Here is a 25,840-nt window from a genome sequence, read left to right as displayed (position 1 = left end):
TGGAATCCCCAAATGGCACACGTGGCATTTCAAACAAAAGGATTGTTTCTAAACTAAGAGTTTTCTGAAAAGCCTTTCCTTCCACTTTGCCTAGGTCAAACTTAACTCCTTCTTTTAAGATGTAGCTCAAGGGATGCCTCCTCCTTGAAATCTTCTGTCATTTCTCCTCACTCCCTGTCCTCCATGCCAAAATAATCTCTTTCGCCATCGAACCCACGTCACAATAGCCTACTGCTTTTTCTAGCACTCCATCATGTGCCTCCTTTCATTACAATTTATTTTAGCACATTGTGTAGTTTGGAGTAGAAACCCCATCTTTTTCATCTTTGCCCCTAACTTGGGGGTGAGCACAATGCCCTGCTCTGTAGAGATTTGTTGAAAGAATAAATAAAAGGGAAAGAAGATATATATACTTAGGCTAGACATTCTTTAGCTGGTAGGTGTAAAGGAAATAAAAGTTCAGGGAGTAAAAAATGGTATAATAGGAATTTCTGGAAGCCCCCTCCCCCCCCCCGCCAAAGTTAGCTTTTAAGTGGGACATTTTTTATTTTTTGTAATATGTTTGAAGAAGATATCATCTGGATGCTGGAACAGAATAGAACAATTCCATACTGTAACAGAAGGTAGAGTCTGAACAAATGGGTGGAAGTTACAGAACACATTTTCACTTAATGTCTAAGAAAACTTCCTGAGCCTTAATTGTCTATCACAGGAATGAGATTCCTAAAAAGCTACTAAGCTCTTATCACAGACAGGATGCAGATGTATGACCATCTGTCAGGGATGTTATAAAAGGAATTCCTGTAGGGAGGAGATGTTCGCTAAGTCTTTCAAGACTCCTGATTCCATGATTTTGTGACTGTTTATGAGTCATCCAGCCTATTGGTAGAAGTTTTGAGCACTCACTGTCTTAAACCAAGATGAGTTTCCACAATGGTTGCTGTTAAGATTTTTATTGTGTAGTCATGGGCATTAAAATTTTTAGAAAGAAAGCATCTAGAAAAGCCCCCTCTCACCACCTCCCCTGCAAAAAAATGGTTGTAAACTTCAGGGCCTCTGATTTGGGGAGAAGTGTTCCATCACTAATTTCAGATCATAAAGTTAAAAATTAACGTCTAGAAAACCTGCCGTATTGTCTCTTTCTCCATAGGCACTAAAGGCAAATTTCACCAGCAATTTCTGCCTAATTGAAAATTTGGCTTAGTTTTATTTCAGCTCATTTGCCATGGGTCCCCAAGGGCATGGCCTGAGAGAGCAGAACTGTCACTCTTCAGGGTGGTAATCTTGTCCTTCATCTGGTGTCCTTCACCTGGAAATGCCATTTGCAGATTTCATTCAATTCTGCCCTCTTCTTTGCCAGATATTTGTATTGGGCCATTGGTCTTCATCCACCTGCTGATCTAATTTTTTTTCCAGGAATTTCCTAGCAACTGTAAGTGAAGAAAGGGCAGTAATTCTCAGAATTACCTAACCCCTCCATCATTTTGACTTTAATACCTTCTCGTGGACGTCTTTTTCCCTGGTGCAAAACAAGTTCAAGTCTCCTTGACCATAATGCACACACACGCATACACACACATGCTACACTTGGCTTCCCCTCAAACTATTTCCCAATTTCTCAGCTTCCCTTCACTGCCAGCCTACTACAAGAATGGTCTTCACTCAGTGCTTCACATATTTTCCACCATCAGTACATGTCAGGATGATTTCTGTCCTCACCACTCCCACCAACTATGCCCACTAAGGCCATCGCTCATCTCCTAGTTGCCTCATGGCCAGTTTCCGATCTTCTTCCCCTTGGCCGTGGGTAATACTTCAGTCTACGGGATGCCCCCTCCTCCCTCCTCCTTGAAACTCTCTCAGGCCATTTAGCCACCTGCTTCTCATAGTCGTCTTAGCAATCATTTAACAGGATTTGACTGTAAAACATCTATCAATGATTTATTCAGAAAAATAGATTTTTAGCATGTAATGTCAACCAGGCACTGCCCCAAGGCTGGTGAAAGAGGGTGTACAAAACCAGCCCACCCTGGGGTCCAGTGGGGTGGATGGAGCGAGGCCTCAGTTCCATGAGGGCAGAGTTGCAGGTGGTGAGAAGGGCCATTCACCAACACCATGAGCTTGTTTTAATAGCAGCCTCATGTAGCTTGGGGAACTCAGAAGCCTGCCCCAAGAAAGCTTTGGACCTGCATGTTAAAGGAGGAGTGGGTTTTAACCAGGAGAAGGGGAAGGGGAAGAACATTCCAGCAGAAGGAACAGCCCGCACTGTGTCAGGCGGTGTGTTTGTCAGGGAGAGAGCATGGGCCCTGCATTGCCACGTACTAAACAGTCTGATGTGAAAACAAACCAAACAGAACTTATTGACCTCTTTGGGTCTTAGTTCTCACTTTAAACATTCTGCAGAGTTATATGGGCTCATACATGCAGCGCACCTGGCATGGAGCAGGTCCTCAGGAAATGTTGCCTCACCCCAACCTCTTCCACTCCCAGGGCTGTGAGCATCAGGGGACCTTTAAGGCAATGTTCCCCTTGGTTGCTTCTAGGAAACAGGCCTTGCCTTCCATCCTTCTGGGGCTTGTACAAGGGCGCTGTCCTTCCAGGAGAGGGTGAGAAGGAAGCCGGTGAGGAGGCGGTGGGCCCGTGGTGTTTATGGTTTGGGTTTGGGGAATTTCTGGTCCCTGAACCTGTTCTCTGCGATTTGAGAGTGGTCGCGTGCCGTCTCTCATCCATGGCATCTTCGCCTCTGGGAAGGACACTTCTCCTTTTAGGTCTAGCAGACTGCGTTTTTCCTGTGCACGTTGGGGTACGGAGTGCAAAAAGCACTTCCTTGTGCAGATGGGATGTAAATGCCGGTTGACCGTGGAGGCACGGCAGATGCGTGATGAAAGGCATCCAGCATCTGAAAAAGCTCACCGCCGCACTGCCTCCTCCAGGGGCGGCTGCACTGCCACCCTTTTGTGAACGCACGTAGCGGAGGTTTGTGGGGCTTGGCAGCCGTCCACTGCCTAATGTGAAAAAGGCCTCTGAAAGGATCGCCCCCTTTGAAGCTGCTGGGCTGGTGGTGGCTGCTGCGTGTGGCTAGGGTGTGGCCTCCAGATGCTGGATGCCTTCGCTTTCATGGATTTTCCTCACTGCCCCTCGGGAGAAGCTCTCCAGATAGCTGCCCTCTTGGTGGGCAGGCGCGGTCCAGGCAGGCGGACCTGTCCTGGCGCTGCAGGGGCTGGGGGTCCCCGAGAACGGAGCCAAGGGGATGCCACCCTAGAATGAGAGAAGAGAAAACAGCCTACCACCTTGCACACCCTCCTCACTCTGAACTTCAGCTGGGCTGGGATGAGCGAACCACAGTTTCTGCCTTGGTGATCTCTCACCATCATTTCCATAGCTGGGTGAATTTCTCCTCTTTGGGGATGGCCATGGCAGGAGTGGGATGGTCTGTTTCCTCCCTTACTTTTCACTAGAATCCTATGAGAGGCTGTACAAGGTAAACTGGCAGGTAAAGAGACACAGCTGGGGTGGTGACTCCACAGTGCTTTCTGCCTCACCTGGCTGCCTCCTCTGACTCTCTAATAGTTACTCTGCAGGAGCACCTGTGTGGGCAGACTTTCCTCTCCTGGGGCCAGAGATGCACAGGGCGCCCTGCAGCACAATGTAAGGAAGCACCCCGTCCGCGGCGCAGTCCTGCGCTTACAGGAGCCCTAGACCCAGCCTCCTACATTGTGCTGCTTGTTGCCCGCTGCCTTTCCCAGTCTAGCTTTGCCCTCCCCACCACACCATGAATGTCCCCAATCTAAGGCAGGGTTGCCTTGTACACAACAGACACTCAGTTAGTGTTTGTCCAGTTGAATAGACCAGTTTCAAAGACAGTGTGTATCTTGTCTATATCCAGGGAGAAATATGAGACCGACTCACCCCAGAGAAGACATATTGAGAGTCTCTGGGTAAAGAGCCCCCTGTCTCTCATTCACGGAGGGTCTTTCCAAATACGAATACTACCGAGGGTTAATCCATATTTAGACCTATCATGGAATACTGGTAGTGCAGGGACCCTGCGTTTTCACTGATGGGGAGGCAGGAACGTGGATGAATATTGGCCCCGTGCTGGCATCTTCCGTCTCTGATCGGGTTACCTCCTCAGACGTGGTAGAGAATGTTTCTCCCGCACTTAGGTGAAAGGTCTAGTACCCTTTTGTACTTGGAATTTTTTGTAAAAACAGAAGTATGTGAAGCTTAATCCAGTGCACAGAGGAAATGAGATTTGACCCAAAAAATGGAAAAGTTTAGGCTTTCCCCATTGATGCTCCACCTCACCTGTCCTCCTGCACCCCCCGTACCCTCCCCTCCTAGGCAGGCACTCAGGGTGCAGACTTCTATGATCATGCAGAGATTTAGTCCACCAACAAGCCTTATGATTGTTATACAGTGAGTGTGACAGCGATGGATTGAAAGTGTTTAAGAGAAAAGTGATTGATTTTTCTGACAAGCAGCCATTTTTATGTTCTGTTGTATCAGCCAGCCTCCCCCTAAGAGTGAAGGGTAAGATGCTGGAATCCGAATTAAGTTTATTTGGCACTCCAGTCCTTGGCCACTAGAGGGGGGTAGTGACCAGGCTTCCTCTCTCCCTGGCTGACTGTGAGACATCTTTGCCCAAACTGAAACGATGTTATCCTTCTAGGAGTGACAACTCAGCATATGTCTGTTCATCAGCTTTTCCCTCCATGAAGCCGGTGTTTCATACTAGAGCAGAGAGGTCATCTCTCCCAAGAGCAATATCTCTAACCACGTTAGGGAGTATAGAGTCTATGGCTTCGGCCCCTTTAAATGCATAGCCCCTGAGCGTGGGACGAACAGCAGGATGGTGCACACACCTTCCCCAACCCTCAGACACAAGAAGTATTAACGATGGGCTAGGAATCATAGTCTCCATGTATGATCTTATATATGACCCTAGCAAGGGAGAAAATATTTTAGGCTGCAGAATACATATGATGGTTGTGTAGTCTCTGCTCAAAGCAAGTGTGAGGGACTCTTGTTAAAACTGGCATCTGTGGAAAGTCATAGGCATTGCTCCTCTTTCAAGACGGTTACTGTGTCCAAATGCCTGTTGTTCCACAAAAACAACCCCTGGCTTTAGACGGGTGTTTGAGGCTGACGACTATTTCTGGAACGCCGATGCCACTCTGGCCTCTACCATGCAGGCCATGGCATTTGCCTCCTGGGGAGTGTTATGGGGACAAAAGCAATCAAGATTTTTCATTATCTGGAGAATCTAAATTAGGCACAAATTTAGAGTCCCTAGGTTTTAAATTGGAACCGTGTGTAAGTAGGCCGCGTGTACACGACAAGAGCAGAGTCCAGGCAATCTGAGAAGGGGTGCCCTGTGAGTAATTAACGAAACCTACCAGGCTAGGTAGGTTATTTCCCTGCTATTTTCGTAGTTGGACTTTTATTCTTACCAAGGCAGGAAGAGAGCGGTTGCAGAGGGAAGGACACTGAAGGCAGGAAGAGGAAAACACATGGGCTGAGGGAGGGACGAGCGAACCACGGAGGGTAATGGAAGCATCTTCGTGGGCACCGCACACTGACTGAGTCTGTGTGGCTCCAGGTGTCACGCCCAAGAGTTAAGGTTGGAGATTATGAGGGTTGGAATCCCTGAAAGAAAGAAATGTCTTAACAGGAGACCTGCCAGGTTGTGCTGTGAGGAAGCGAGGTCTTCAGGAGCAGCGGTGTGACTGCTTGGGGCGGACGTTTTGGTTTTGGTTTGGTTTTTAACATTGGAGGTTGTATCACATGATGATCAAATCTAAGATCTGGTGACTTGGAAACTCTGGGCTTTTACTTGGGCCTCTGCCTCTGCCTAGAATTTCCTTTTCCACATCCTCTAACCAAGCACAATTCCACAGATCCTTCGAGACTCAGTTCCTGTGTCTCTCCTACTCTGTAAAGCCCTGAACACCCCCGCCTCCACGGAGTTAGTCCTCAGTATCCCATTGCAGTAGCTTCCTGCCCGCGATAGCCCTTCCATCACTTGGAGTTTGCTTTTTAGATTCTGTGTGATCTCCCTTCTAATTGGGCTCCATCTCTGTACATCTCTGTGCTTCCCTGAGTGCCTGCAACAAACAGCTTAGAGAACTCACTCTTCACACTAAGGAGTGGGCTAAGGTCTAACGTGTGTGTGTATTGGGGGGACCATGGGGGGTCTTTGGTGAAGCTAGACTGCAGATAAATTCGGTAGCCACAACCAGAGAAGCAGCTGGTCTCCCAGTTTCTCCTGCCCAGTCTCCTCAGATGGAGTTCGTGAAACGTACAAGCTCACCCGGAAATGCCTGGCCTTGCTGTGCGGTCCTGGCAAGCCCACGCAGCCCAGAACCGACATGTGAGCCACTCTTTGATATCAGATATTCTCACTGATAGTTAAGCCACAGTGGTGCCAAACAGTGGCTGGCCAGGGACAGGTCTGGGGGGAGCAGCAGAGACTCTCTGCTGGCTGGCTTTGCAGGCTTGCCCCACACTCTCATTAACAACTCAATAAAGTAACCTGCTGTTTCTCATTATTGAATCTTCAGGCCCTGTTTTTTGCCAGAGTGCCCCCCCCCTTTTTTGAAAGTCTAAGGGTGCCTGTATAGCACTGAGGAGACCCGAGGTGGCCACTACTGAGCTATGCTGTGAGTTACTTTCTCACATATAACGTGACATGGATGTGCCTTCTCACCATGGCCACTACCTCTAGTTACTTCCATGCAACTCAGGGCAGGGAGGTCAGGGCAGAACTTCAACGGTTAAACTATATGTGAATTTTTAAATAGTGTTGTGACTGAAATTCGTTCTGCTCACTGCACAACAGGCCAATAAATCAGGAGACGAGGTGTTGGGGCAAGGAATAACGACTTTATTTGGAAAGCCAGCAGACCAAGTAGCTGGAGGACTAATATCCTAGAAACCATCTTGCCCCAGTCAGAATTCAGGCTTCTTTTATACTAAAGGGGAGGGGGTGTGGTTGGTTATTGGTATCGGAATCCTTTGTTCTTGCAGCTGTCCACGTAGGTCAGGTCATGATGTTCCTGTAAACCTCCAACAAGACAAATGCGCTTCTCTGTTCTGCAACTTTTGATCTCTATGTGAATGGAAAACTGTCACGCCTTTAAAGGTCAGAGCCTTGAGAATAAGCTCTCCCATATCTTTCAGGCTTTAGGCAACATTCTTTTACAAAAGGTGCAGAACCGGCATGACTAAGCCCAGGAAACAGAGCACAGGGTTAGAGCTAAAGGAACAGACCTAATGTGGAGTCAGATTTGTTCTTTTCTATTATAGTCCCTCTGTAGCTAAACATATTCTGTCCACCCAGCCAAAATTCTGCCTCCCGCATCCTTTCCCTTCCTCGTTTCTCATTGATCCCGAGGCACTGACAAGCCTAAGATGACTTCATTCGCATCTGTGAACTTCCCAGGTACAAGGAGCAAGGGAAGCCGCCTGACCCCAGCGTGGTTTTCTAGTCATCTTCTGGTCCCGTTCTCCTGTTGCTCTCGGAGAGCTGGGAGCAGCCAGAGACCTTCCTGGTGGCAGAGAGGAAAGCCAGGACTCTGACTGGTTCCTGGAGGGGGCTGGCTGCTGCCACTCACTGCTGGCCCTTCTGTTCTCCCAGAAGCCATGTGGAGAGTTCCCAGTGGTTCATATATCTGTCTTTCAAAAACTGTCTGGGTAGCGAAGTCATGAGCACTTGCTTCCTTCTGACAGGGGTGGCCCTCGTGCCAGGAAAAGCAGAAGGAAAGCCACTGGGTATACCGTTGCCAGGAAGCAGAGAGGTGTTTGATGTTTTGATTTTAGCAGTATTGGAGGCTTGCCTTTTTAATAACACTAAGAGCTAGAGGTTGTTCTTACAATATTGAATATGTGCTTTTCTGCAAATGTGTCATTAATGCAGAAGTCTCTCATCAAATCCCTTTTTTTCCACCATTCGTTAAATCTAAAAAACCCAAATCCTCTGGGATCCAGGAGAGGAGTGCAAGAATTTCAATGTGACAATGAAAGTGGAAAGGCTCCTGTAGAAGTAGCTTAGCTCCGAGGTTGCTGTGGCCTGCAGCCCCACGCCGTGACCATGTAAGGCAGTGGCCCAGGAGTAGGGACAAGGATGGAATTCCTGCCCTTCAGATATCGAAGTCCAACTGTCTGGCCCTGTGGAAGCTGTACAAAGGTCCTCAGGCCATTCTCACCCACTCTTTCAGTGATTCACTGTTTCCTGAGCTGTGTGTTCAAGGCTCTGTGCTTGCCTGGATGAGTAAAAGACAGTCCTCAGCCTTAACCAGTGAAAGGGGTAATTAGGATGCAAAGGGTCTGTGCAAGAATAAAGATGTGGAGGGGACAGGATGCAGTAGGAAGGGGCTAACTTTTCTTGGGCCAGTCAGGGCATGCCACGGAGGAATTTGAACTGAGCCTTAAAGGATAGGCATCAGATTTTTCCAGTGGAAAAGACAAGGAGAAAGCGGAAGGAAGCCTGAGGGTTATGAGACAATCCATATCACTGGATAAAAGAATAAGTGGGAAAGAAGAGGGGATGATCTAGATGGTTTAGTAACCTTGAATTTGAGGCCAAGAAACCTGAACTTTCTCAGAAGGTGCCCCGTAAAGCAGCAGGCGTGAGCTTGATCTTAATCTCACTGTGCCTGTAAATCCCTCTGGGGAGGGCAGGAATGGTTTTCTAACATAGATGGGGCTGCGTTCTTGGTACCACTGTCCAGTAGAACTTTCTGCAGTGATGGAACTGGTGTGAATCAGCACTGTCCAATATGGTGGCCACCCGCCACAGGTGGCCATTGAACATTTGAAATGTGATTAGCGCGACTAAGAAACTGAATGTGAAATTTTATTTAATTGTAGTTAACTTCAGTTTCCATGTACATAGCTCCATGTGGCTAGTGGCTACTGTCTTGGAGCTTTGCAGGAGGCAGCAGCCTTTGAGGAGGGCTCCCCTGCAGATAAATTGTGGTAAGCTGTCTTTCAGGGAGCAGATGGACCACAGGTGGGTTCTGATCCCAGTACTGTCCTGGGTTCTATGAGGAAAGGCTTCCAAGGGTCTTACTGCAACACGGCACATGCACATGAAACAGTTAGAGACGGGAGGCATTGGTGTGTGACAAAGTGCTGGCCGGCACGGACCCTGCAGTAGCTCTTGGCATTCTCTTTCCAAATCTCTGCACTACGCAGCTGTGCAAACCCCACGGAATGAGAGTCCTGCCTGCACCTCTCGGCTGTCGGGAAAGATGCCAAGAGCACGGGGGATAAATCAAAAAAGCATTTCTCGATACGTTAATTAAAAGCTCCTGTGACGGAAAGTGTGCTTTAAAGGGATTGCACGGGCTGGTGCTCTTCACCTGCAGAGCAGAGCTTTCCTGGAAAAGCTCAATTGCAATGCAACTTGTGTTTTCCCATTGGAGCAGTGGGCGGCTGGTTCCTGACCAAGAAGTCAGCATCAACAGAATACAACAGACAGAGTAGTGCCACGAAAGCAGAGAAACCAAAGCCATAAATCTCAGTAACTACTTAAAGTGATAACATTCTGCTACTTATTCTGTAAAATGAATATAAATGTGGCGTATTGGTGCATACTGACTAAGGAAAGGACGGTAATCTTCCATTGACATATAAAAATTCAACTCTGCTGCATCATGAGTTAGATTTTCTTCCTACTGAATTATTAAGTGTGATAAACACGGATTGAATATTTGAGTGACTGTCATTTTGCCCCCCTCTGAAATTTGAAGGGCATTTGAAGATGGTTTTATTTTTCTCCTAATAAATTCCTTTGTGACCAGCAGAAGCATGCATAATTATTCTGTTATCCATTCCATCTGTCTGGGTGTCGAGTTCACAGCATCAGTAGATCAATGAGGTGGAAATCTGAGGACACAAAGTGAATCGCATCACAGCCTATGTCAGGAGGCCCCTGATACACAGGAAAGATTTTTGCTAGAGAATTACTTAATAACTAAGATCTACAAACAGAAACTTTAATTTTCTCCCATTCTGTATTCTTTATCATTCTAGTTCCTATATCTGAATTTAAATATTAATATTTCCCTATCTTATTCTTTTTGTTGCTTAAAAAATACACTGTGATTTTCATCTTTTTTAAAAAGTGACATATGTTCATTGTAGAAAATACACAGGAACATGAAAAGAGCCATAGTTCCACCACTCAGAGGTGACTGTTGTGAACATCTGGGCATACCTACTTTCAGGTATTTTTGTGTTCTGTGTGTGGCCACACAAGACAAACAGTTTTTCTCTTCTTCAGTTAATCCTCCTTACACATTTCCTCATGTTTTAAAATATATTTCCTAAACATCATTGTAATGTCTGCAGAATATTTCATCATAGTGATCACCTAAATATATTTAACTAGGCTTCTATTGTAGGTAATTTAGATTTTTTTCTTTTCTTTCTTTTTTTCTTTTCCCCATTTTAATAGCATTGTGATAAAAACCCCTGTATATAAAGTCTGTCCACATGCATTACTATTTCCTTAGGTGTAGAATTTCCCCAACAAATGATAAGAACCTTTCTTAGGGCTATTTATAAGTATTGCCAAATTGCTCTCTAGAAAGATCTAATGCTATTCAGAATATGGGTGTTGCGATTGGAAAGCCCTGAATTATAGCCCTAGTTTTGTACTTCTGGATCTATTGTGAGCCACGTGACCTTGGGCAAGTTGTTAACATCTCCACGCTGCAGTTTCCCTGTCTGTTAAGTGGGCCAGTAATATGCCTGCCTCATATCCGGTTCTTTGTGGAGTAAGTGAGATCATTCATCTAAGCAAAATACTCAACGTAAGAGCTAACAGTTTAACACTTTTGCCAGCAGAGTATGGACTGTCTGCTTCTCCATTCTCTCACCAACCCTGGGCGCAATTTTGTGTAAAAATCAACTTGACAAATGGAAAGAGACATCTTATAGTTTTAACTTCTGTGACAAAACACATCTTTCAAGCCTTTAAAAATATGTGACGTATTTCAAGTCAAGGGCTGACTGTGACAAATGCTTTTCCCTCAAATGTTGTTCCTCATGAGTGCCAAGTAATAGAATAAGCTCAAATCTCCCACAGCTTGAAAGGGTAGATAAATCACTGATTACGCCTGCGGGCGCTGAGTGGTCTGGTGGTTGGGTGGGGTACGTGTGCAAAGCAGTTATTAAATATGCACTTACAACACTTTCAGCAGTCTCAGTGAATCGATTTCGCTGTCCAGAATTTATCTTAGATTGTCTACGTGGCTTCATAAGACAATCAGTAGAAGTAAAGAGAGAAGATGGAAAACATTTACCAACAGTCCTTTCACTCAGACAAATTAAATTTTGTTTTGTCTACTGTGCACAGAATTTTACAGAGTTCCATTAGGCATTCTTTCCAGTCAGAGGATGCGTTTCCTCCTGTTGAGATATTTTCCATACAAGGACCGTCCGTCATTTTACGAGGCCTGCGAGGTGCCATCCCACCAATGTCATGTCGCAGTGTTCAGGGAAAGAGACCCCTCCCCCGGGCCAGGAAGGAGGGTGGGTGACAAAAGTCACCGGGGAAGTGAAGCATAAGTGGGCTTCGAGGGTAGAACCTGGGGCAGCCGAAAACGTTGCTGTGAAGCGTGAGCATGAATGCGGAGGGTGTGGGTCGGGCTGAGCTGGAAATGGGAACAACAGAGGAAACGGTGTTGAAGAGGCGTCACCCTCAGACATTTAGAAGGCGTTTTAAGGACAGGCTTTATTTGGCTTTTCTTGGAAGCCTGGAAGCTCCACATGGATTTGAAGACACAATGCGTGTCTAGTGTCAGAAATGGCTTGCTAGGGATCATGATTGCACAGGTTTTCCGTAATGCAAGTAGAGAAGGTATTAGGAAAGACAGCCTTGATTATTACAGAGAGAAGAGAGCAGTTTCTCTGTCCTGATTAGCGTGTCTTAAGTATCGGGCATCAAATAATCTCTCATCTGATGAAATGGAAGAGCTCTTGAGGTTTCAGATCTGTTTCTCTTTTGTTCCAGTTACTTCCCATTTCCCAAGGCTGTGCCCTTGAGTGTTGAAATGTAATAACTTTGAGGGGACCTGGTGAGTCTATTGATCCTTAACGTGGTTTCTGTCATTTAGTTCTTGTTCAGAGCAGGGGGTGTACCGGCTTCCACACAGAGCTAGCTGGTCCCTCTCTGTAATCAGTGTGTACTCCTGCCCCACACCACGAGGAAATACTGACATACTAGCCTTGGATGACCGTGTCCTGATCACTTTTCAAGATCATCGGTGCTATTGGTAATCCTGACTATTATTTTTTCTGCTTCCAGCCTTGAATTAAATTCTGTAAGGAAGAGGTTCTGCTGAACAGGATATGGAAATAAATAAGGGTAGTCTAATTTTATTACTCCTGGGGGCCTTGCATAAAATGTTAAGTCAGAATTGCTAGACAGTAGATTTCCTGGAAGATGAAGATGAGGAAGACGGTGTAGTGTGACAGAAAGAGCACTCGTCTTGGGGGGTGTGATTTAATTCACTCTTCAGTTGCTTATTAATGTGATTTGGGGCCTCTCCATTCATTTGTAAAATGGCCTTTTCATTTATAAAACAGAGACTCTGCTGTGTCCCACTTAGCACTCAATGATAGACTGCATGTGAAAGCCCTTTGTAAACTGTAATATTATCTACCAGGGTAAGTTGTTATTATGTCTTTGAGGTCAATGTGTTTGAAAATTTATTAGTTTGTATTTTAAATACACTTCGGTTCTCTTTATGTCCTGGTCCATCATTTCCATGTTTGAATTTGACCACAAAGACCTTGGCTCAGTCTCCTTCATCTTTCAGTCTAATTAGGGGCCTGAAAGTTTTGCTTTATTTGGAATTGGTCACCTCCGTGTTCTAAAGAGTGAGGTTCAGAGTTCCCCAAAGACTAAGATTCTAAGATATTGCAAAAATGAATCCTAATTTTATGTCTTCAGAAAGCCCTGAAATTTTGTTCTTTCATCAAGTTGGTCATTATTTTGCTTATATTGTAGGAGAACCTGTTATTCATGTATCAGAGCTACTCACAAAACGGCAGTACCTTAATTGGGGGCTACATCCTAAGAGCTGCCTCTCCAACGTGGGCATATGTGATTATTTACATCTCACTAAAATTAAGTCAAATAAAAAATTCGGTTCTTCAGGTACACAAGATGCTCCATAGCCAGTGGCTTCTGCTGTGGACAATGGAGGTTGTAGGATATTTCCATCGTTACAGAAAGTTCTGTCGGACAGCCCTGCTCTAGAAGAAAGGGGACATTATTCAGAGGTATTCAGTAAGATTTCATGCAGAATTTTTACCCGATTTTTAAGTTTCCAACCTAAAATAGCAACTTTTAATGGCCAGTCAAGGTTTGACATCCACCCACCACCTCGCCCTTTTCTGCAAGTCTCATTTAGGGTATTTATTTGATGATTTGGTGTTTTGAAATGTTCACTTCTTTCTGTGGCGTCCCTTAGGTCCTGCGTGACAGACATGTGTGAATGTCCAGTCCATAAGAACTGTTACTGCGAGTCACTGCTGGCATACACCCGGGCCTGCCAGAGAGAGGGCAGCAGCGTCCACTGGGAGCCTCAGCAGAGCTGTGCAGGTGAGACGCGCCCGGCGGGTCCCTCGGGCAGAAATTCCCTCCGGTGCCCACGAGGGCAGTGGAAGAGACTGGGTGATTGGAATGGTCACGCCCAACCCCTTGGCCAAAGGGAAGTCTTATCCGTGGCCCAGCTGGAATGCTACCCAGTAAAACACAGGAGCGTCCCACTGGGCGGGACAGAAAGCACTTAGGAGGAATGCTTCGTGACAAGCACATCTGAATGGTTTAAGGATTTCCACTGTTGCAAAATCCTCCCAACCTCAAGCTACCAGCTGGATGTGCTTAGCACACGGATGGTCACAGCTGTGGTGCAGGTTACGTGTGAAGCAAAGGAGAGTCGGGACAATTACGGTCATTTAAGGTCTTCAGGATGTGATCTTCTTTCTTTGAGAGATTGCTATACAAGCCCTAGGGGAGTGTTCCCTTCCCCTCTGAGAGGCAGTTTACTAAGATAGTTGTTACAGTTCTTTGATCTCAGGCAAGTTAAGTAGCTTATTTGGTATCTGTAGAATGGACTTCTTTGTTCATCCAAGAACTATTTCTTACGAAATGGCTAAGTTCTACACATTGAACATAGCACTGTGGGTCCTTTGGTGACTATTTAAGAGATGAGGTGAGGTTCCTGTCATTGAGGTGCTGGCAGCCCAATGGGAGAACCAGACAAAAACAGTAACTCTACAGGAAGTACTTGCTAAGTGTGGTAAGTGTGATGAAGGAAACCAATAGGGCTGAGCAACAGGAAACAAATGGAGTGGCTACTTCGATGGTGAAGAGGGAAGGCTTCTCTGTGACGGTGATATTTCAGCCGAGCATTGGAAGATTGAAGGGAGTCAGGGCAAGTGTTCTATGCAGAAGAAGCATATTTGATGGCCGTAAGGTAGGACTAAGGCAGCATGCTCTCCCACTGGGAGTCAGTGTGGCTTGAGCATGGTGGGCCAAGGAAGATGAGAGCAGAGTCGAAGTCGGGTCTGGACCATGCAGGACTTTGCAGGTCTCGGGCAGGAGGCCAGCTTCTATTCCAAAAAGAATGGAAGCTGCCGATGGGCTTTAAGCAACCCTCTTCTGGCTTTTCCAAGATCACCCTGCGTAGAGGCAATACATTGAATGGGGCTGGATTGAAGGCAAGAGGCTGTTGAAACAGTTGGGGTGAAAAAGTGACGGTGGCTTGGATTAAGATGGAGGCAGTGTATAGAAGAGGAATTCTAGATCAATTTTGGAATTTTATAGTAGTATCTGCTGTGCAGAGTTATACGCATAGTGATCTGTACGTGAGACAGTGGGAAGAGTTCTGCTCGTAAAGGTACTCAGTCAGTAGTAACTGCTGCTCTCACATAGACTTGATGATGAGATGAATGTTCGCCATTTACTTCAAGGGCTGGCAAATGTTCTTCTGTAAAGGACCAGATTTGCCTGGAGCGGAGAGGCTGGCGTTGGCAACATTCTACACTAATCCGCAAAACCTTAGCTCTGATATTAGAAAAGAAGGCAGTCCACGGCATTGCTAATGCTAGAGTGTCTGCATTGGTGGAGGGCAGGAGCTGTCACCTGCTTGGAAGACACTTTGAGAAGAATGGTCTTGAATCTGTATTTTCAGTGCATGGACATTGTGTTCACTTATACAGTGGGCTGTCTGGACTTTGGAGTCACTCTGGGAGCTTAAAAAAATAAACCAGAAAACCGTACCTGGGCCGTGTGCCCACATATCCTCCTTTCATTGGCCTGTGTATCATTTGAAACCTCTCAGCTCATTCTAACTTGCAACCAGAGTTGAAACCACAGAGTTAATTTGGATGCTTATTTGGGTGGCTCTGGCGGGTAGGATGACAAGGGTTTGGGGATTGCTAAAGCTTCTTCAAGCCACCCCCTGACACAGTCACTCATCTGTGTCCTCATCAAGCACCCAAGCCCATTTATCTGCTTGTGACTTCCCTTTTGGGATTTGCTCTCGCCTCCCCTGCCCAAGTCCAGTCTTTATATCTGAGTTCACTTCCCATGGCCAAAGTGCCCCTCTGTCAGTGCTGCCCTTCCCAGAGGAGTATTGATTTGACAAAAAATAACTCACTCTAAGATGTGGCTGAGGCTCCTGACAGGTGAGGCTGCCTTACCTCCCACCTAATGCATCAGTGCCAGGTAGTAGAGCATGGGAGTGTTTTTGAGAGACTGGGTCCTTCTGGGACACCTCGACCACTCCTATCTTCTTTTCTCTACTTTGAGTCCTCCTTCCCTTGAATCTACCAGAAAATGAATAAAATACACGGACTCCATCCCCAACCATTCATCCTGGTGTGACGTGGGGCTCAGCAGAACTTTATAAATTTTATTAGCTGCGGTGCTGTGATGAGGATCATATCAGGCACAGAATATGTGAGCCCTCTCTTCCTGGCCCAGAGCTGTATTTCACACCAGTTCAGTGCCCCTAGTCAATGCATTTGAGGACTCCACTCCCCACCCCCACCCCCCAGGATCCTGATTTCCGGGACTGAATCTCAGCAGCTAAAATTGCTTTTCTAATGGAAGGGAATATGGCTCCTGAAAGGTTCCATTTACCACTTAAAATTAGTGGAGCCATCAGAGTGAAGTATAGCCCTGTCAATGTTTGGTTGCAGGGGAACCTTTTACACACACACACACACACAAAACCCCTGAACTTCCACAGACTGACAGTTGGTATTTACAGAAATAAGCAGCATCTCTCTGTAGATTCATTTCCGATTCATCCGGGATATTGAAGACTGTAAAAGTACTCTTTACTTGTTCTTAGCTTCCAGATCTTCTGACTTATGACAGCACTTAGGGCCATTAATGCAGAGAAGACAAATTTTCCAGAGTAAAAAAAGCTTGAAAGGTGAACAGATAAGAAGCCAGCCAGGCAAGAAACTGAATGAACAGGTGACATCTCTAATCTAGGCTGAATTTTAGCTCTATCATGACTGCCAGCACGAAGTACATGGCCGCTGGCTGCGGCAAGAAGGACTAACGAATCTCTAGTTTAGTACAGGAATTACTAAACACAACAATGTGCAAAGGGCTATTGTGAAGGGCTGTGAAAGTTTAATAATGACTGTTTATATCAATACGTACTATTTTCTAAGAACCTCCTTTGCCTCAGGGATGGCTCTAGTGCTTTATATGACATTTGAATCACATTTAATCCCTGCTATATGGTAACATTCTATCACCACATTTTACTGTAAAGGACATTAAGCCTTAGAATATTCAAGTAACTTGCTAAAAGTCACAGAGCTAGAAAGTAAGAAAGGAATCCAACCCAGGTCAGTTTGCATCATAGCCCTTGTTTTTAATCATTATGAGAATACAAGTAAGCAAATGCCTTGTAGAGAAATATATTTAAGTATGAGTACATGTGTGTATTTATATAAGCATTAACCAATTTATCAATATTTGTTATGTAGATCTTTCCAATTTATTTTTTTGTGTGAACACTTTGATGTACTTATTTTTTTGGTCTGTATAATCTTGTTTTGTATATATGTATTTTTTCTTGAAGTATAGTCAGTTTACAATGTTGTGTCTGGTGTACAGCTTAATGCTTCAGTCACACATGAACATACATGTATTTGTTTTCATATTCTTTTTTCACCGTAAGTTACTACAAGATGTAGAATATAGTTCCCTGTGCTGTACAGTGTGAACTTGTTCATCAGATTTTGTGAGAATCCTCCTGTATTTCCAAGCGAGAGACGCTCAGTCAGAGTTCAGTCTGTGTTCTGTGAGGTTCAGTGGGTTTATAAGTGTAATTCTTGGTGTGTTTGTGGGACAGGAGAGAGCTGTGAGTCTCTCTCCTCTGCCGTCTTGGCTTCTGTCCCAGATCTTTCCAATTTCTATTCATTTGTTCCTTATCGTTGATACTTGTTACTTGTTACCTTCTGACTCTGTAACTTTGCTATGATCTTGCTCCCGCGTCTTACTTTGCCATCCTTAGCAGATTTTGTAGGCAACACTACTAATTGTCACTGCACTTCTAGTAGTGCATTTTGTAAGTAGGAAAAGTGCTGTGATATTCAAAGTGGTGTGTGTATTTCCGCAGCACATCAGATACTCTGCTGGGTTCTGTGAGCAGTTTCCTCCTTGTTTTATCCTACAAACTCCAGGTGATTCTGGCCTCTTCCCTGCAGTAACCCGGCTCCACTTATACACACTGAGCTTTTCCTTGGCTGACTGGATGTCTCCTGTAAAGGCCTGGGAGATAAAGTCAGTAGTGTGACCTTCATTACCTTGGAGACACACAGAGCCACACTTCCTGAACTTATCACTAAAGCCAGTGCGTAGCACCTCTGGGGTAGCACATAAAGCAACACATAATGCTGCCTGCAAGCATTACAGAGTAGTTGCCCCCTAGAAAATAAATCCCTGCTAACCCCGACCACTTTGGTAGTTTCCTGGTTTTTTAAAACCGTATTTGATCACATGAACCCTTTCAAATGCATATGTGCAAATCAAATCACACTGATGTTTTAAAAAAGTATTGTTTGCCTTTTCTAAGTGTGAAAAAAATTATATTCCCAGAAAGGTAAGACAGGGACCAAGTTAGGATTACGTTTCTAGGATCAGCTAGAAGTTGTGCCAATTTGGAGGCAGATTTAATCACGTCATTCCCCAGTTAAAAGCCTTCCAAGACTGCTCTTCGCCAAGGCTTACCAGCTCTGCCTCCCTGCTTTCTGCCTTTGTCTCCTCCCGCCCTTCCTCTCAAATTCCATGCTCCCTTCGTCCTACAAACTGGTGGTCCTCCCTATCCTGATGGGGCCCTGATGCTTGCTGTTGCTGACACCCCTGCCTTCGCTCCTGCTGCTCTCTCTGCCTGGGAACTCTCCCTGCCATTATCTGTCTGACAGCCGCTACTCACCTCTTAAGTGGGATCTGTCCTCAGAAATCTTCCTGGATCCCTACCCCATCCTCAACATTAAGGTGATCTCTCTCTCTTACTCCTTCACTATACTTTGTCCCCAAAAGTGCATCTTGTATTTAATTGAACATCTGTTTATGTGTCGCCTTCACCTATTTGGCTGTAAACCCAGGATCCTGTAACTGGAGGTCAGAGAAGATCTCTGATTCACATTTTATTCCCTGGCCTAAGAGTAGATATTCTGCCCTATAGTAGATCCTCCCTAGATATTTAGTGATTTAATTTGAATTGAATGGAGATGGTGTTTATATGATGGATAAGATCCTTTTTTTCCTAGTAGTTCCTCATATTCTACATTCTGCTCTACCTCTAGATGGTGAGGGAGATATCTAGTGTTCAAGAATCAAAGGTAAGATGTCACAGAGGAGCAGTAGAAGACTAAGTGGTTGAGTTAGAAGAACTGAGAGGTCAGAGAGGAGAAGGCTTGGGAGAGTGCGTGTCTATGAAAGAATGAACGAAAAGGAAAGAACACGGGTGGAAAAGAGGAAATTCTGAGTTTTTATACTAGAAGGGATCTTTGCAAGATCTGAATGGGAGCAAAGTATCTGGAGGGTAAAGTGAGTTAAGAGAGGCATTCTGGAAGCAGCAGAGCAGAAAATGAACTCAAGGCCAGCCAGATGTCATCCACATTGGGAACTGGGATGATGGATTAAACATCATTAAGATTAAATCATCATCCAACAAGCACAAGCATTTATCAAGCTGCTGCTCTGTGCTTGGTCCCGAGCCAGGATTTCGGGTCATGGAAAACAAGGACTCTGCCCTCAGGAGCCCCAGCCTCAGTGGTTCACTCTGTTCAACCAGGGGTGTTTATTGTCTGGAATCTTTAAAGTCTATAGCTACCCTGGCCCCACTGTGGACACAGAGTGAAACTCTTTAGAGAAGAGGCTAAGGAGTATATCTCTTTTAAAAGATCTTCAGGAGAGTTTTGTGAGCATCTCTGATTAAGAACTCCAGCTGCATTGTAGTTGGGGGATTAAAACAAGTAAACAGATAAGTATTATGAAAGCTGCTGTGGGACACAGGAGGGAAAAGTATCCTGGGGAGATCCAGGGAGCTAGTTGAAAGAGGTGACATTTGAATAAAGGCTTGGGAAATGATTAATTTGGGAAGAGAATCCCAAATGATGATAATCAATTTCAGAGCTCTTTGACTAGAAATTAAAAATGAAACTATAGTAACTGAGAGGGGGGGGGGGAGCAAGAGGGAGAAAGTAGAGGAAGGGAGGGGAGACAAGACAAGACAAAACAGTGTCAGGGGAAGAGTCTTGGAGGTAATTTGAACATTTAGGGCCAGGGAGTAGGCTAAGATGCCCGAGGAAGAGAAGGTGTTTGCAAGAAGTTAGCAGAAGAAACTGGAGATTTCAGTGTCATAAGATAAAATGGACAAAAAGAGCAAATAATTTCTTGAAAGGTCATGTGAGAATGGGGACTGCCAGTATGTCCATGGATACGGTCATTATGGAAGATGTTGGTAGGATCTGCTTCAGTAAAGTGGTGGGCGAGGAAGATAGGTCACCAATGTTAATTACACAAGAACTGGATACAATGACTGTAAAGTTTTCTATAAAATTTGGATTTGAAAAGTCAAACAGATTAGGGAGTATTTTCTGTTGAAGATTAGTGTTGATTAGGAGGTGTTTCTGATAGTTAAAGGATGGGGCCAACAGAGAAGGAGAAGATGAACGTGCAGGGAGGAGGACAGGTAACAGAGCAAGTTCCTGGAGGAGATGGGCCAGAAAACAGAAATGGCAAATAAAGAATAGATGCCATCAGGAGGAGACGCAGTAGGGAGGTGGGTTAAGGACGCTGGTGCAGGTGACCTAAACCATCCATCGGAGAGGACCAGTGTGCTGGGACTCGGGGAGAGCACCACTGGGTTTTAGTGGAGGAGGACAGGAAACAGGGGCTTCCATTGTGTACCTGCTTATACTTTGGAAATATTAGTTGCCCTCTCCTTTGCTGAAAAAGACATGTCTCTACAGTGACTGAAGCATGAATAGGACCAGTTCTCAAACCTGGCTGCACATTAAAATGAACTGTATTTTTTCCATTGCTGTTTTCAATTACTGATAACTTGGTTCCACCTTCAGAGAAAAGGTTGAGAACAGAGTCTAAAAGAGGGGAAGACGGGGTGAATGGTGGTGATATTTACCAAGCTTGAAAATGGCACGAGATTAAGGCAGAGGGCATGTCTTCAGGATTGGCTTGGCTGCAGGAGGTTCCTAGAAGCTTAAGGAATAGAATTAAATTATGAAAAGCCAAAACAGCTTATTAGAGTTACATAGTGGAAGTCACATTAGGGAAAGTAGCCTTAAAGAATACGAGTAATGTTTTCCTTATCTGCTGTATCAGTTAGGATCCAGGCAGAAAACAAGTGGCACACTCAAATTAATTGGTTGAAGTAAGTTTACCAGATGGACTACTTTAAAAAGGGGTGTGTAGGATGTAGGGAATTAACAAGGAAAAGTCCAGTGCCCTGGAAATGAACTGTCTTTACTCACAGTAAATTAATACCAAATGTGGGGGTTTGATCTCACAACAACCAATTTTCCAACCCTTCAGAGACCATCTGGCTGTCCTGAAATTCACTTCAATTTTGACACTAACTACCCAGAGTTAACATCAGACACCACAGGTTGAAGGGCTCAGTCCCACAAGACACCTCACTTCAGATGCTGGTTGCGAGCATTGGGTCCCTAGGTTTTACCCTCACTTCTGTTTGACTTGCCTACAAAGTCGGGGGAGAGATGTGTTCTCACAACCCTCTTCCCTTTCAGGCTTCATAATTTGCTAGAATGGCTCACAAAACTCTGGAAAACACTTTATTTACTCTTGCTGGCTCATTATGAAGGATACAGACGGACAGCCAGATGAAGAGGTACAGAGAGTAAGATCGAGAAGGGTCCCTGAGTGCAGGAGCTTCTCTCTGAAGGGAAGGAGGACACCATAAGCCTGGCACCTTAATGTGTCTGCCAGGTCCGAAGTGTCCTGAACCCCTGTCATTAGTCATTTAGGGGTTTTAATGGAAGTTTTCCTACGTAGGCATGATTGATTCAGTCGTTGGCTGGAGGTTATTGATTCAATCTCCAGTCCTTCTCCCTGCCCCCAGAGATCCAGGGATGGGGCTAAAAATTCTAACCCTCTAATCATGCCTTAATCTTTCTGGTGACCAGCCTCAATCCTGAAGCTGCCTAAGGATGCTAGCCACCAGTTCCTATCATACCAAAGACACTTATCACTGTAGAGTTTCCAAGGATTTTAGGAGCTGTGAGCCAGGAACTGGCGACAAAGACTGAATATTTATTTTTTATAATATCATACCTTAGCTCATCACAGAGTGACTGTTATCACCCCTGGGCCTAAAGAGGCAAGGGGAAGGTTGGCTTTCTGAACTTGGGGACAGAGAGAGCTGTGGAGAAGGCTGCTGGCCTGGAGCAGTGGTCTTTGTTTGAGGGGTGACCCCAGAAGGAGGGTGCTAAGGGAACAAGGACCTGGACCTCACTCTTCCCTTTCCTCCAATCTCCCGTCGGTGTTCACCATTCACAGGGGAGCCCATGGATGTCCTTCCTGGAGGTCAGCACAGAGCTGCTCACAGGATATAGAGCAGGACAAAGGAAGGAAGAAGGTGGATCATAAGGGGCATGTGGAAGATGTCCAGTCCCCTCTCTGCTGCAATTATGTTTGTTTCATGAGTCATTCATTCACTGAGCAAGTATTTATTGCTGGCTTCCACACCTAATGCCCTCTAGGTTCCAGAAAATATGCCAGTGGTACAGATGTAGTGGTAGACCAGATGGAAACTCTCCCTTCAGGGAGCTTACATTCTAGTGTGGGAAGACAGAAAGTAAACATGGTACAAATGGTAAAAATGGTAGTCATTTGTGGTAAAGAAGAGAAAAATAGGGAAAAGGAGTAGAGGATTTGGGGATCTTATCTGAGATCGGAAGTTACCTTTGAGAAGACATCTCAAAAAAGTGAGTGTGAGCCAGGCATAGGAATCAATAAAGTTATATTTGCTGTTTGATTATAACTGACTGGTAATTTGCTCCCAGTAATTCATCCCTCTGTTGGTGTATCAGACAGATGGCCAGGTCATTTATCTCTACCCCTAGAGCATCTTGTTCAGTGGCTTTGTTCAAAACAGGTGGTTAGTAACAGCTAATAGTTTAATTACCACCTGGTACAGAGATAAATATGCCAGTGCTTCATAGGGAAATTCGAATTCATGCAGAGAAATGGTAAATAGGGAGCCAAATATTATAAATTTAGTTCCATTCAGATGTTTCTCAAAGTTCTCTGTTTCATGCAGCTCAGTTTTCTAACAATATGTAAGAAATGGTGAGAGAAAATTGGCCACTCCTTGGATGGACATCCATTTAAAATAGTGTAATGGGTATTTGAGGAGCATTCATACAATTTACTTTCACGGTTCTCATTAACTTACTGTTTGTTAGATATGGTCCAACACCAAGAAGGTTCTGTGCTAACTCTAAAAATGCATTTTGAAAGACCCAAGTCAGGCCCACTTGCTTGAAAACCACTTCTGGTTTTCAGTGTTAGAATTACATGACTTCACCAGGTATTGTTCTGCAACCTGCATAAAAATAGTAATAGAGACACAAGCTGATGGCGATCATCCATTGTTATTGCTTTTGTTTGGAGCAGCCTCAGATGGAGGCTGGATTGTTATTGTTATTCTTCAAGAGATCCTCTTCTAAATTCCTACATGTGTCAACATTCCTGCCCCTGAGAATGAGGGCTGGCCTCTTTGATTTTCATTGGAAATAACTCAGATGGAAAAGTCTGAGTGTCATCAAACTTCTCGAATGTCGGCAGTATTTTTTTTTTTCTGACAAATCTATTCATGAGTTTTCAGGAAGTCTCAGAATATTGTCAAAATCATTTTAGCTCCAAGTTAACAAAGATAGTAAATTGCTACGATTTGGCTACATCATCATTTTTCTATTCTCCAACCCAGCCAGCCAGCTACTCCCGTCTTTCTTGGGCTCTGCACCACTCTTGCTCTAACTTGTCTCAAATTAATTAATTCAACACAGGATCACTACGATTAAAATATGTCAAACATTTCCAATACCCTTGGCAGGTTTTTTTCCTGTGCGTGTAATTCTGTATATTTGAGTATCAATGTGGTTACAGAAATTACTCTTATTCTTTGCACCTCAGTAGCTGGAAGGACCATTTGGAGTTAACTTTTCATACTATTCTCAGTCCCTAAATAACCTTATAGATTTTTCCTTGTAGCTTTACTAATGGATGGTGTGTCCCATCTGGGACTAAAGCTTTTTCATTTGATTTGATTCTGAAGTTCACTGGCCCGGCAAGAGGCTGTTTGAAGTTCTTTTTCTAGGTGCAGGTGATTCCCAGAGAGTGTGAGGAGTGTTGGGTGTTTGTTATTCCTTTGTTAGAATGCAGATGTGCACCTGCGCCGGGGAACCTGTGTCATGAGTGACATGAGCCTGAGGCGATGGCGTGGGGCTGAGGGTGCATTAACCTGGCTATTTCCACATGTTTCACCTTCACCTCCTCCTCCTCCTTTGTAGCCACCCAGTGCAAGCACGGTGCTGTGTATGATACCTGTGGCCCGGGATGTGCCAAGACCTGTGACAACTGGAACGAGATTGGTCCTTGCAATAAGCCGTGTGTTGCTGGTTGCCACTGTCCAGCAAACTTGGTCCTGCACAAGGGGAGGTGCATCAAGCCAGTCCTTTGTCCTCAGCGGTGACCTTTGTTCTGCTCCGTCAGACTTTGAACCTGGTGTCCTTGACACTGAAGTGGAAGAGCCAATGAAAGACTGCAGTATTTGTGTGCTGATTGTGCAACCACACACACACGGAGTATATATGTGTACATATATAGATATATAGATATATTCAGAAACATTTCATCATTTATATAAACTACAGGTGGATGATTATATGTATATTTTTTGCTATAAGACATGTATTGTTTCTCGGATCCTACTCTGTAAGCCATTGAATACATTGTATAAATAAACCAGGTGTTTTTAATTTAATAAGGCAGCATGCAGATATATTGGATGGCTTTAACATCACAGACATTTGTCATTTTTAAGGAAGTTTTCAAAGAAATCTAAATTGCCTGCCTGAATTAATTTTAGCTTTGAATCAGGATTTTCAGTTGAGTGAGAAATGTGTTTTTCTGGAGAAGGGCAGATTTATCTAGGGGCATGTCATTCTTCCAAAGAAAGGAATGTGTGCCTGAGTGAGACGGCTAGTGATTGGCGACAGGCTCTAATGGTGCATGTAAAGCAAGGATAGGCTGTTAGACTTTACTGGGTCATGGTCTGACATTATTTCCCAAACTGATTGGCTGGTCGCCTAGACATATATATTTGTCACTAGAGCATAACCGAAGAATCAAGTGCTTTCTTGCCATCTTTGCATATTCCTTGAGTCTCCTCATTACATACGTGTGTATGATGGATGTGTCCGCCTCTGTCACACACTGAGATGATGGAGTGTCTGGATGGCTTGTTAGTTTTATTGAGCATGAGCAGATACTTGAAGAAATTGTTGCATAACGTGAGACAAAATATCCATTTCTCTGACTCACAGCAGTCTAGGATGGGCGAATCCAATGAGTGGAAGTAAGCTAGCTACATTTTCTGACTATTCCATATATAAAATGAGAGCCTTTGATTATTTCTAGAGGATTCTTAGTCCAAGCAGTATTTGGCAACAGTGAATTTATCATAATTATTAAGCAAAAAGAAAGGCTTTACAGGCTGGTTGATTTAACACCAGTCCAAACGAAGAATGGTCTACATGTTTGCTCTAATTTCCTCATAGGTTCCTACTAGTTACTATGTGGTTTTCTTGACTTTTGTTTTCAGCTGAATAAGAGAAAAATGTCAACAAAACAAAACCCACTGATGTCTAAAAATAAAATGTTCTGCATTGTAGTGAATAAAGGGCTTAAGATTTAAAACAATGGATTTTCTGTTTCAAGATGTGCTGTGTTATGCTTCATAAATAAGCTTTGTCAGCTTCAGGTGTGTCCATTTTTAACAACTTTATCTGCATATTTTTATACACCTGACAATAACTTAATTTTTATAAGGAGTATTATTAATAGATAATAGCAAACCTCCAAAGTTTTGAAAGTCAGCATGCTGTCACAGATTGTTAATTTGTGTTCCTGTTACATGTGTTTACGACAGCTAAAGGATTAGTTTGGATTTTCTGCTGGGGCATCTCCAGCCGTTTGAGAAAGTGAATAAGTTCCACAGTGTAACAGTGACTGGCTGTGACAACA

The 25,840-nt window shown here is 44.5% G+C and overlaps 1 protein-coding gene across 3 annotated transcripts in view; it reads left to right on the top strand.

Annotated features, from left to right (window-relative positions):
* The window catches only part of BMPER (BMP binding endothelial regulator), a 233,619-nt gene extending 208,103 nt beyond the window's left edge, over positions 1–25,516 (top strand). For all 3 annotated transcript variants that reach the window (XM_006201883.3, XM_015237306.3, XM_072964689.1), the window contains 2 exons: positions 13,488–13,618; positions 24,106–25,516. In XM_006201883.3, the coding sequence (XP_006201945.2) occupies positions 13,488–13,618; positions 24,106–24,287 (313 nt within the window). In that variant the 3' untranslated portion in view covers positions 24,288–25,516. The remainder of the gene's footprint in view (positions 1–13,487; positions 13,619–24,105) is intronic.
* The last annotated feature ends 324 nt before the right edge of the window (positions 25,517–25,840 follow it).

This window comes from Vicugna pacos, chromosome 7 (assembly GCF_048564905.1).
Source record: "Vicugna pacos chromosome 7, VicPac4, whole genome shotgun sequence".
NCBI lineage: Eukaryota > Metazoa > Chordata > Mammalia > Artiodactyla > Camelidae > Vicugna > Vicugna pacos.
The sequence above is the reverse complement of the archived record's forward strand: the minus strand, read 5'-3'. Positions and strand labels throughout refer to the sequence as shown.